This window comes from Chrysemys picta, chromosome 9 (assembly GCF_011386835.1).
Source record: "Chrysemys picta bellii isolate R12L10 chromosome 9, ASM1138683v2, whole genome shotgun sequence".
Classification (NCBI taxonomy): Eukaryota; Metazoa; Chordata; order Testudines; family Emydidae; genus Chrysemys; species Chrysemys picta.
Genome location: NC_088799.1, coordinates 43,966,957 through 43,980,050, shown reverse-complemented (window position 1 = coordinate 43,980,050; position 13,094 = coordinate 43,966,957). Strand labels below are relative to the sequence as shown.

General features: G+C 45.5%; 1 protein-coding gene across 11 annotated transcripts in view; it reads left to right on the top strand.

The window, feature by feature from the left end:
* The window catches only part of LOC101939719 (beta-galactoside alpha-2,6-sialyltransferase 1-like), a 104,390-nt gene extending 91,866 nt beyond the window's left edge, over positions 1-12,524 (top strand). For 9 of the 11 annotated variants that reach the window (XM_065556989.1, XM_065556994.1, XM_065556991.1 and 6 more), the window contains one exon: positions 9,398-12,524. In XM_065556989.1, the coding sequence (XP_065413061.1) occupies positions 9,398-9,639 (242 nt within the window). In that variant the 3' untranslated portion in view covers positions 9,640-12,524. The remainder of the gene's footprint in view (positions 1-9,397) is intronic. The other 2 variants (XM_065556995.1, XM_065556996.1) reach the window with 1 other exon arrangement.
* The last annotated feature ends 570 nt before the right edge of the window (positions 12,525-13,094 follow it).

Sequence of the window (13,094 nt, the reverse complement as noted above, 5' to 3'; positions counted from 1 at the left end):
GGTTTTCTCCTTTTCACAACCTTATTTAATCAGCAACAAAATGAAAAGGAACTGACCGCTAAGGAGCGATTTATAAGAAAACCACTTACAGTGGAGTTGTCTTGTTTGCTTTGTAGGTGGCAAAATTGTTCTGCTTTGGTTACCATCCTACTGCTTGCAAGAGGGCACTCACACTGTAAGATATTCTCCCCCCTCCCTCCATGGGTGTGCAGAACTAGACCTTAACAAAGTTAGGTTAGCTGATTATATTTCTGCCAATCAGATTTCTTGCTTCTTTCTACAAACTCATATTTCTGCCTTCCAAGCTATTAAATCATTGCTGGCTCACGTTCAGCACTAATGTGTAATGGGGGAAACAGCTGATTTTAGAAGGAAAACACAATGCAAATGATTATTGATTAGAGCAAAGGATTGAGAAGGCAGGACTCCCGCACAGCTCAGTCTCTTGACCTTTTTATGCCTCAGTTTCCCCATTTGTAAAATGAGTATAATCTGTCTCCCAGTCATGATAGAGAGAGAGACACACACAAGTTTTTGAGCTTACATGGAGCTCTTCTTCAGGTGATCTCTACAGAAGAGCTCTGTGTAGCTTGAAAACTTGTCTCTTTCACCAATTGAAGTTGGTTCAATAAAAGATATTCTTCCCATGTGTGAAATAGACGTAGGGACCAGCATACCCGCTATGGCCCTGCTGGCCAAGCCCTATGCGCAGTGACCCTAATAACCATTCTGGCTGTGATCTGACCTGCTAAACCCACGCCAGGGGTACGCATGCATGCCAAGTGCCTGAGTCTGGAGTTTCTTCAAAGCAGTGGCCGTTGACCCACACATACACAGTAACACTCCTCATGCGCCTGACTGAGGGCATAAGAGGCAGTGTGGCTCGACACCTCTCCAGTTTCTTCTTACTGCCCCATGGTCTGAGTCAGAATCATGTCCTCTGCTATTGCACAGCCTGTAAAATGTATTTGTAAATAGTTTATATCTTAGCTTAGGAACTCTAGTTAGTATAGAATAGAATACTCCCCCCCTCCAGTCAGGGGAAATCGTCCTCGGTCCCTGGACTGTGCCCAGGGTCCCGGGTTTCAAGAAGCAAGGAAAAAGGAGCCGCTGGTTCCGACAGTATTCATCATAGGTACCATCTCATCTATCCAAAGACTGGCTGCATCAGATGAACTGGGCTCTTCAGGAGTTTCTATGGGAACTTCTCAGACCCAGGGCTGTGTGGAGACCTTTGTAACGTCAGAGGATGTCTTCTTCCCCTACCTGCAGTCTCCACTCCTTTTGGGCCCTGCCCTCCTGAGAGATATCCTTATCCTGGAGGGGGAATTGTTACCATTGTCTCAAGAGAAGTCCCATCTCTATCCATCGCACAGGAGTGCCCCGGTACTTATGGAATCAGAGGAGTTGGAGGAGATAGCTGCACCAGTATCTCTGCGAAGGCACAGGAGCCCTAACAGACAGTCGAGACACTATTATCTGTCAGGTTATGACCCTCCAAGGGACACCTAATATTGATTCCCCAGGGGGCCACCATGAGCAATGGATCTTTCCTTATTGCAGGTGCCCGGACCCCTCTCAGGAGTCATACCACTCCTCCTCCTCTCATCAGCTGGTTCCATATGTGTATGAGGAGGAAGAACCAGAACCGGTTCCGATGGGAGCCTCATCATCCTCTCCAGACACCACTGTCACGCCTTCATTGCCCTCTCCACTGGATGACCACCAGCAATACCAGGAGTTGTTGCACAGGGTTGCTAATGATCTACAAATTCCTCTAGAGGAGGTCCAGGACCCTCAGAAGCAACTACTGGACATTTTACAACCACAGAGACTGACCAGGGTGGCCCTTCCAAACTAATCAGGCCATATTAGAACCAGCCAGAGAGGTTTAGCACACACAGCATCTTGTGCCCCTATGCCAAAAAGAAAGATGCTATTTTGTGCTGGCCAAGGATGCTGACTTCTTGTTTTCTCATCCTGCCTGTAACTTGTTGGTGGTACAGGTGACTACAGAGAGAGCTCAGCCACGCTACCAAAAATCTACTTTGGCCCATAAAGGCTCAAAGAGAGTGGACCTCCTGGGTAGGAAGGTTTTCTCCTCTGCAGTCCTCCAGTTTTTTATAGTTGATTACCAAGCTTTATTAGCAAAATACAATTTTAACACCTACACCAGGCCTACAGAATGTAAAGACAAACTCTCCATGGAAGAATGAGCCCAATTCCAGTCCTTTCTGGATGAGGGGAGGCTGGTAGCAAAGGTGGCTCTCTAGGCTGCGGTAGATGCCACAGATACAGCATCCAGATCTTTAGCCCCAGGACTGGTCATGCAAAAGGGTCTCGTAGCTCCTGTCAAGATCTTTGACAAGTCCAGCCTTTTTAATGAAAAGACAGATGAGTCTCTACGCTCTCTAAAGGACTTGAGATCCACCCTGTGATTTACACACCAGCCCCCAGGAGGAAATGCTAGGAATAGCCCTTTTGACCACGACTATCCCCTTTGCATATCCCATACTACCAGCATCCACGTGAATCTTTCTCATAAGTGACAAAGGATTCAGAGGTCTCATTTCTCAGCTCCCTTCACTGCTGCACCCTCCATGTATTGCCAACCATAGGCCAAAGGCCATTTTTGATGTGCATGTCAACACTTGCACATAGGATACTCCATAGAGTTTTCTTTCCCTCCTCACAAAACACGTGCCTGACCCCCCTTCAGGGACCCCTCTCATCAATCCTTGTTACACCAGGGGGTGATAGAGAGGTCCCAAGGGAGTACCAAGGAAGAGGGTTCTACTCCCCATATTTTCTAACCCTCAGAAAAGACATGGACCTCATCATGGACCTTTGGCAATGCAACATCTTTATCCAAAAGCTGAAATTCAGGATGACTACACTATAAACCTCTCTTCAGGAGTGAGTGTGGTTTGCGGCTCTCAGCATAGAGGAAGCATGGTTCCACATGGACATTCACCCATCACACAGGAGATTTCTGCATTTCATGGTTGACCAAGAGCGCTACCAGTTCTGTGTCCTTCGCTGTGGGCTCACAGCAGCTCCAAATGTGTTCACAAAAGTTTTCACCATGGTAGCAGCCCACATGAGACATCAGGGATATATGGTATTTCCATACCTGGATGATTGGCTTTTGGTAGGCCAATATTGGCAAGAAGTTATATCAGCAACAGAGTTTCCTTTGTGCCTTCTTGCCACTGTAGGTGTTTGCATAAACGAAGATAAGTTCTTTTTGTCACCCACCAGGATAGTACATTTTATAGGAGCACGGCTGGATTCAATCTCTATGACAGCTTTCCTGCCTGCAGACCGATTCTACGTGATGAGTAACCTGATATCTTGCATCACCTGCAAACCTCAAACTGATTATTCCTTTGCTTATTCCTCTTTTCCCAAGGAGATACAGAACACTGTTGAAGATATCCCCTCGATGGGGACAAACTCTTCGCCTCTATGACCAATGAGGTCCTCCATTTCATGAAGAACTCATCCACCACACTCCGATCTCTAGGCATCGAAACACCTGTCACAAAAAAGAGACAATATAAGCATCAGCAATATCAACAACCATGCTACCATACCTTTGTGCAACATCAACCTTTAAGACAATATACACAGCAACAACAATGCCATAGACCCAGAACCCAACGACGTTGCCTTCCACAAACAATGGCGACCCACCCTCCTAACTCAAATAACAAATTTGAAGTCTTGCTCGAGGGTATAGAAAGCCTCGCACCCTCTCCAGAGCCAACTCCAACCATCCATTTCTTTGGACACTGTCTACATCCATTCCTTGCCAACTGGGAAGCCATCACTATAGACATATGGATCCTGGAAATTATCAGATCGGGTTATGCCATCCCCTTCCTCGCTTACCTTCCACGCACCCTTCCACCCCATCCCTCTTTGGGGACACCTCTCACGAACATTTACTCTGTCAGGAGGTACAACACCTCAAGCAACTAGGAGTGATAGAGGAAGTACTGCCTCAACACAGAGGGAAAGGGTTTTACTCCAACTACTTATTGACAGAAAAGAAAAATGGCAGATGGCACCCTATCCTCGATCTTTGACATTTAAACAAGTTCATCAAGAAACAGAAATTCTGGATGGTTACTCTTCCAATGATAATTCCGACGCTGGAGCAGGGAGATTAGTTTTCAACCCTCGACCTCCAAGATGCATATTTCCATTTCACTATCCACCTTGCCCATGGACATTTCCTCAGATTTGCCGTGGGAGTGCAACACTATCAATTCAGAGTCCTTCCATTTGGCCTCTCCACTGCACCATGTGTCTACTCAAAGATGCTAGCAGTTGTAATAGCACATCTCAGAAAAAAAAGGGTCCTCATTTTTCCTTACCTGGACAATTGTCTCCTTAAATTCCCCATTCACTTGGAAGCAATCCACACAACTTTTACAACCCTCCACTGCTTCCGCACCCTAAGTCTGCAAATAAACAAAAACAAATCTACCTTACAGCCTACCCAACAAATAGACTTCATCGGCGCCCACATCGATTCCCCCAGTGGTCTTGCCTCTCTTCCCCAGGACAGATTCCACACAATGGGCACCCTTATTACCCAGATACGTGCCAGCCCACAGACTACAGTCCGAGATTCCCTGCAGCTCTTAGGACACAGGGCCGCTTGCACATTTGTGGTCACAAATGCTCACCTGTACATGCGATGCCTTCAGGGTTGTCTAGCCACAGTATACAAACCGAATACGCACAGGCTAAACAAATTACTAACTGTACCCCTGAAAGTCAAGGACTAATTATGCTCCCAAAAGTCAAAGTCACTTCTGTGGTGGACCTCTCCCATCAACCTCTGTACTGGGGTTCCCTTCCGACAAGATCCCCCTTCAATGACCATCACTACAGATGCATCCCTCACAGGATGGGGAGCGCACATGGGCCACCTCACCACTCAGGGCCTCCGGTCCTCTACAGAAACCAAGCTTCACATAAATTTGCTAGCGCTCAGGGCCGAATGCAATGCCTGCCTCCATTTCCTTCCCATTATCCAAAACCGCTGAATTCGGATCATGACCGACAACATCGCGTGCATGTTTTATGTCAACAGACGGGGGGAGCCCGGTCCCACTCCCTCTGCACAGAGGCGGTAAAACTATGGAACTGGTGCCTTCAACACAATATCCATATCTCCACCTCATACCTGCCAGATTCTCAGACCACCGCAGACGAGCTCAGTCGATCCTTCCCCATACAGCATGAATGGGAACTCAATGACACCATTCTATCCAACGTTTTCCAGAAGTGGGGTTATCCCCAACTGGATCTATTTGCCACAGCAATAAACAAAAAATGCCCAACATTCTGCTCCAGAGCAGGCCTGGGGAAACACTACTGAGGAGAGGCCTTCATGCTCCGATGGAACGAAACTCTCATGTATGTGTTCCCACCAATACCTTTCTTGAACAGAGTTATACAGAAGATAAGAACAGACAGATCCAACATCATTCTAATAGCCCCAGCATGGTCCAGACAACCGTGGTATCCCTTTCTCACGCGGATGTCAGTCAAGCCACCGATTCCCCTTCCTCCGCTCAGCAACCTCCTATCAAAACGCCAGGGACAGCTATTTCAGCCCGACGTACAGTGTCTCCACCTGAGGGCCTGGCTAATCAATGGTTCTCTAATGAGGAGTTAACCTGTTCGGACCAAGTGCACACAGTCTTACTACACAACAGAACACATACCACGCGCACTACTTACCTGCATAAATGGAAACGGTTCACATCTTGGTGCACTGACAAACAGACCTCTCCAGTTTCTGCCTCACTCCCAATGATACTAGATTACCTGCTACACCTTAAAACATCTGGTCTCTCCACGAGCTCACTCAAAGTCCACTGCATTTCACCATAAGATTGACAATGCTACAGTCTTTGCCCATCCAATCACCAAAAGGTTCCTGAATGGTATTCAGACATTATATCCAGACGTAAAACCGCCCCTACACCCTGGGACCTACACCTAGTCCTCAAAGCCCTGATGGACAAACCCTGTGAGCCAGTGGCTACCTGCTCCCTTCTCCACCTATCCATGAAGACCGCCTTCCTGACAGCAATCACATCTGCCAGATGAATAGGAGAAATGGGAGCGCTTATCGTGGACTCTCCGTATAACACGTTCTTCCGCAATAAGGTCATACTCTGCACACATCCAAAGTTCCTACCTAAGATACACTCTTCCTTTCACCTCAGTGAGCCTATACACCTATCAATGTTTTCCCCAAAACCTCACACTAATGCTTTTGAAACGGCAGTGCACACTCTTGGTGGATGCAGGGTACTGTCCTTTTACCTGGATAGAACAAAACCATTTAGAAAAAAACCCCAAACTTTTTGTCTCTGCTACTCAGCGATCACAGGGAAAGGCTATTTCTACACAGAGACTCTACAAATGGATTTCTGACTGCATACGTCTCTTGTTACCAAATGAAGCAAATACACCCTCCTACATCAATTAGGACACACTCCACTAGAGCTGTCTCCACCTCCACTGCCTTGCTCCGTAATGTCCTGCTTTTTGACATATGCAAGGCAGCTACCTGGGCATCAAACCTTACCTTCGCCAATCACTGTGCTGTCATGCACACTGCAGCATCCGACATCAAGATGGGTAGAGCTGTCTTGTCAACAGCCTTCTTACCTGATCCGAAGTCCCAACCATCCTAAGGGATACTGCTTTTCAGTCACCTGGAGTGGAGCACCCACAGGGACCTCTCTCGAACAAGAAGAGGAGGTTACTCACCAGGTGCAGTAACTGACATTCTTCGAGATGAGTGTCGCTGTGGGTGCTCCATTACCCGGCCTCCTCCCCTCTACTTCGGAAGCTGGAACGCACTCTGTTGTAGAGAAGGAACTGAGGAGCCCAGGCCATGCACATGCTATTCAAACACTGACAGTTTGTGAGGCAGGCACAGCACATGCATGGCCCGTAGAGGTACTGCTGTAGAAATCTCCGATCAAAGGCACTGGGATGCACCTTGAGCTGGAGTGGAGCACCCACAGGGACACTCATCTCAAAGAACGTCGGTTACTGCACAGGGTGAGTAACCTCCTCTTCTTCCCATGCTTCGTCTGAGAAAAGAGACCTCACTCCCTTAACATCAGGCTCGTCCTGGCATTCTACCTGCAGAGAACCAAACACATTAGAAAATCTCAGAAATTCTTTTTTCTTGTGGCAGAAAGGTCACAGGGACAGGCTATATCATTACAGAGGATTTCTAAGTGGGTTTCGGGATGCATCTCAGAACACTACAAAACATCGAAGCTCCCCCATCCTGGGCATATCACAGCTCACTTCACGTGGACACAAGCTGCCTCCCCGACATCCTTATTGGATGTTCCACTACAGGACATCTACAGGGCATTCATACTTTGACATTAAACTATTCTCTAACTCAAGCAGCAATGGTGAACGCAGCTGTAGGAACGGCAGTACTACAAACCTCTCTGCTGCCAGTTTCCTCACATCATCTTCCGGTCTGAATGTTGTTAGACAGTCACCCAGATATGGAATACACATAGGGACCAGCACTTGAAGAAGAAATGAGGATTACTTGCTGTAATTGGAAGTTCTTTGAGATGCGTGGTCCCTATCTGTATTTCACTACCCGCATTCCATGTTCTCTGCTTTGGATCTCGTTGGATTGCAGTAAGAAGAGGAACTGGAATGGTGTTGATTCACACTGCCTCTTATACTCTCAGTCGGGAGCATGAGGAGAGTTACTGTGCATGTGCCGGGTCAATGGAGACTGCTTTGAAGAATTTCTGGACTCAGGCACATGGTGTGCATGTGTACCCATGTGTGGAATACAGATAGGGACCACACATCTCAAAGAACCTTCAGTTGCAGTAAGTAACCTTTACTTACCTCTCCCACCTTGTTTCTCTAATATCCTGTGACCAACACAGCTACAACTACATTGTATATCCCAGTGATGGTATGAAGCTTAAATTGTTCAGTGTGCTCTGGGAACCTTTGGAAGGCCCCATGTAACTGGAAATAGTTACTTATGGTAAATTCTGATCAAATTTAAAAAAAAAAAAAAACGGGGAATACAATTTGACAAAGTAGTCACAAAATTAAAAAGAATTTGTTGTGTAGCATTAGTAGATTCCCTAGTCGTTCTTCCAGATGTCACAAATCTATTCAGATCTGAAACTCAGCATAATTCAGTGGGATGCTAGAAAATAAATATTGATCTAGATTCCCTGGTATGCCCTGGGTGCTTTGCAATGCTTTAGCAATGTAAAGCAGCCTGTAAACCGGGATTAATTGTTACCTCTCTAACAGTTGCTTTGCACAGAACACACCACAGAATCTGGCTGATTATCATTATTAATTGCATTCTAGAATTGCTTGTATACTTCACATAAGACACATGAGGACAACATTGCTCCATCTAGGGAAATTGCTTTGAGCTTGAACAGTAGCATACTGTGCAGCGGTGTTGAACTGCAAAACAAGCCCTCTCTAGACTTGTGATTTTAATGGCTGTGCATTCATTAGGTGAGGTGTTGCACTCCTCCCCCACAACACAAAACCCTACCCTAGACTTGAGACTGGGAAGTTTGGCCAAGTTAAATAGGAGGGAGGACCGAAGCCTGAGTCTGCCGCAGTCCCACTGCCCCAGGTGAGGGGGCCAAAGCCCCAGCCTCGCTGCCCTGGGCGGGGGACCTGTAACCTGAGCCCCGCCACCAATGGCCGAAGCTGAAGCCCTCAGGCTTTGGCTTCAGCCATGGGTGGTTGCGCTCTGGCTTTGGCTTCAGCCCTGGGCCCCAGCAAGTCTAAACCAGCCCTACTGACCCTATTAAAACAGGGTTGTTACCCTCTTTGGGGTCCCGACCCACAGTTTGAGAACCGCTGATATAGTGCATGCTTGGCTACGCAGCAAGTTTTCACACAGCTATCAAGAAGTAGTAGCATTTTTTAATGCTGATCTTATAACTCATGGCATATTGCTGTCACACAGTATCTTCATGAGGCTTTAATGGGGCAGATTGTGCTGTGTCTAGCAGGATGCAGATGCCAGTCACAGCATCTGTGATTTTGGAGGTGTAACCAATTTGTATGTGAATGAGCGAATGGCTCAACAATTGTGCAGACTTCAAGGAGCTTCAGAAAATAGCCTCCTCCAGTCATAGTCTTTTCTCCCTCTCCATGTGGTCTGAACTTTACGAAGAACACTTCTTGCAGGGAAACCCCACCGCCTCCCATCTTTGAAGACAGAAGGGGATATTTCGCTTAAACCTCCTGCCTCATATTTAAGCAAGAAGATGGTTTGTTTCATAACCTGTTTGCCCTGAGGTTGACTAACTGGTTCTTGCTCTCCCCCTGCCAGGCATTGTGATCATGATGACCCTCTGTGATGAAGTGGATGTTTATGAATTCCTCCCTTCCAAACGACAGACAGATATCTGCCACTATTACCAGAGATACCACGACCGCGCCTGCACCATGGGTGCTTACCACCCACTGCTGTTCGAGAAAAACTTGGTGAAGCACATTAACCAAGGCCAAAATGAGTTAATTTACACCCATGGGAAAGTGACTTTGCCCGGTTTCAGAAACATGCACTGTTAGCAACTCAACTTCTACTGTGCATAGATACTTCTGTTGATTTTCAAGGCACTTTTAGAAGGATACTGTTGAGATTGTTAGGCCTAAACATTGATGTGCCCTGACAGTTCTTCCATAATGCACACCTTACACCCCTTAGGATTCCTGTGATGCAACTTCTCCGATCTGTACAATAGCAGAAAGAATTACACATCCTCCACCACAATTATCCAATATCTACTGTGTGAACTTCCAGTCAGATTAGTGGGTCTGAGGGGCTGAGTACCTTCAGCTGTAATTGGCCACCTGAGTTGTTTTCTATGCAGTGTAAACCAACGTATTGCTGGTGTCACTCCACTGAACTCAGTGGAATTATGCCAGCAGAAAATCTGGCCCATTTTATAAAAGAATGGCTAAAAATAATCCCATAGTTCTGGAATCTTAAAGACAGGCCTACCATTATGGACCCACTGTGAAGGCTGCCTGTTAAGATAGGCAGTAATTCAACATGTTAAAATCTATTACTTTAATTATAGTCCTAACGACCTCGAGAAACAGTCCTTTATATTCTGGAATTGTGATGGTGATTCTGCCAAATCAAGGAGGAATTGTTCAGTGTCAATTTATTTTGAAATTTTTACCTTTGTAAAAATTATGATGTTCAGTGAATTGCTAAATTGAATTTAAATGTCTGGTGACCACTCAGTCCAGTTTGTTCAATGTAGCGTCCTGTTAGGGAAACAGGATATTTTAATTCCAAATCATTTTGGGGAAGACTTTTGAAAGGCATGAATGGCAGTTTGCAACTGTAATGGGGGTTGGTGCCCAGTTGCCATTTGGGCCCTGTGAAAGTCTCCCCATTAGTAATTTAGGACAAAAATGCTACATAGTCACAGGCAACTAAATAAGCCATGGGGCTACTAGCCAGCCGCAGACCAGATCTCCCCTTCTAGGTTTCATCAGCTATCCAAGTTGACCTCTGTTAGCTATTCCTGACATTCAGATAGTGTCTCTCTCTCACACACATATACACCCTTTCCAAGTGCACAGGGAATGAGCACATTACACTATCTCTTGAAATAGCAGCTGGGAAGGGGGAGCTGCACTCTGCTCTTCAAGCCAGTGCAAAAAGGAGGTGGGCAGAGCTTTTTGACTCCTTCCTGCCCCCTTGATGTGATTTTTGTCCCCAGAGTTCATGGAAGGAGTAGTCTTTTTGATTTCCCCCAATCATAGTTTTTCTTTGGTCTGGGCAGAGGGTCACCTCGGTTTGTCTCCATTCCCTCTGTTCACCTATTCCAGATCCACTATCCCTTTTCTCATGGTTCAGATTCATAGGATCTTCGCTTCCAAGCTGAAGCCACCAGGTCACACTCTTCTGTTGTGTACACTGGTGTAACCCTACTCAGGTCCATGGCATTGTGCCAGTGTAACCATGGCTGGAACACCTGATAGGAAGTACAAATGCTCAACAATTAATATGCTGTTTCATGATCCTACCTATATTTATGACAACGTTGATATTATTTAACTTTCCGTCAGTAATGTCATTTATCTGGTTTTGAGTGATATGGGTTTTAATAGTTTTGGGTGTAAGAAGTAGATGCTACTTTTGCTGTCCATAATATGCATCACTGTGGTAGGAAAACAGTTGCATAGCAACAGACTTTGTTCCCATTGTGAAGAACCCATTGGGTTAAATTCTGCCTTCTGTTAAACTTGTATGTCCCACTGGATTCATGGGAGAGCTTGGCCACCATTGATCTGGATCTACAGAGGAACCCTTTCATCCCATGTGAAGACCAGTTGACTTTAGTAGGGCTCTGTGCAGGTCCAGTTGCGAGATCAGGGCTTAGCCGAATAAAGTCCTAGTGAGAAAATTCGCATCATGGTACTGGTAAAATGAGAATTCCTATTGCTTTTAATAAAACCTTGTGAAGACATTGGCTCAGATTCTGATCTCCGCAAACCAGTGTAAATCTAGAGAGGCTACAGTGGATTTACACCAATGTATACGAGATCAGAATCTGGTCCAACATTTAAATAATGCTTTTTTAAATTTCTGTACAGTTCTGCAAAAGCTGTGTCTGGGTAGTAGTGAGTTCCAATCAGTAACTCATTACCAATTTCCATTGTTGTGCAGAATGAAACCATCAAGCTATTTTCATTAATTATGTAGCAGTATTTTAAATTTTAAGTGGAAGTACCAAACTCATCATTTTTAAAAAATTTCTGAACACTGATCTTTTAAAATAGTTTGAAATAATACTGAAGGATCCAAAGAAGATGTACAATTTGTAATAAAGTTTGTCTTTTTTTAAAGAGGTGCTATCTGTATCATTCTTAAATTAAACTAACATGAGGATATTAAATGTTGTTTAATTTCTCTCCCCTCCTTTTCCTCCCTTCCATTTATGGGCTTGCAAAAGCTTGAGAGAAAGAATAATTCAAGAGAGACATAGCAAACATCTCCTCACCACTCTACTGTATTACTCACTTATAGAAATCAAAGGATGTAGTGGGGTGCTGCAAATAATGTGACAGTTCAGCCTGCCAAGTTGCATCTTCAATGAACAGGAGAAGGAATTTGAATCACGGTTATTACACAATATTTGCCAACAACGCCAGGTCAACAAGAATTTTTGGGGACACTACATAAAAACTTCAGCACACACAGGACTCAATTTTCTCCTAGCGCCATCTCCACCCCAGCCAAGATGACAACATAATATCAAAACAAGACAACACCATTAAGGTAAAAGACACAGCACTACCTGTTGGTGCAGGTGCTGCCTGCATTGGTCATTACACTGTCTTTGCACTCCATTCTTATACTGGACCTTATATGGAAGGGAGTACCTGTAACATGGTGGCTTTTAGAAAAATAAATATGGGCAAATGTTTACCAATTCCATGGCTGCTGAAGTCCTTATTTCAGAATCTGGTTGAATTAATCTTTCAGACCAGATAACTCCATTCCACTCCCATCTTTCTTGCTGACATCCCTATCTGTCTATTAGAAAGTCTGCTGGAACTCTGAGAGGTGCACAAGTAGTGTCCACAAAACTACACTCCATTACTAGATGCAGCTCACTTTCTTACATGTGTCTGGCTGGCTCTGTGGATGTTGGGTGAGCAAGGTAGAGCCCCAGCCCACCTTCCTCCTTGCTGATTTTGAGTGGGAGCAGGGAGGCAGCTCCCTGAGCACAGACTGAAATTCTGTCTGGTATTTATACAGACCAAACAAATGGGGAAAGCTCCTTACACCTCCTTCTCCCCAGGTTTGAGCAGAACCACAGGCCAGTTCCTGGGGATTCCCATCCCATCCTCTGTGTTGCTTGTGGGGCAGTAGAACATCTAGTAGGGACCAGATGCAATCTAGCCTACTCATGCTATTTCAGAGCCCAATTCTGCCTTTGTTACTTATGTTTAAGGGTACGTCACTCTGCAAGCAGCCCCACTGAAGTCGGTGGGACTAGCTG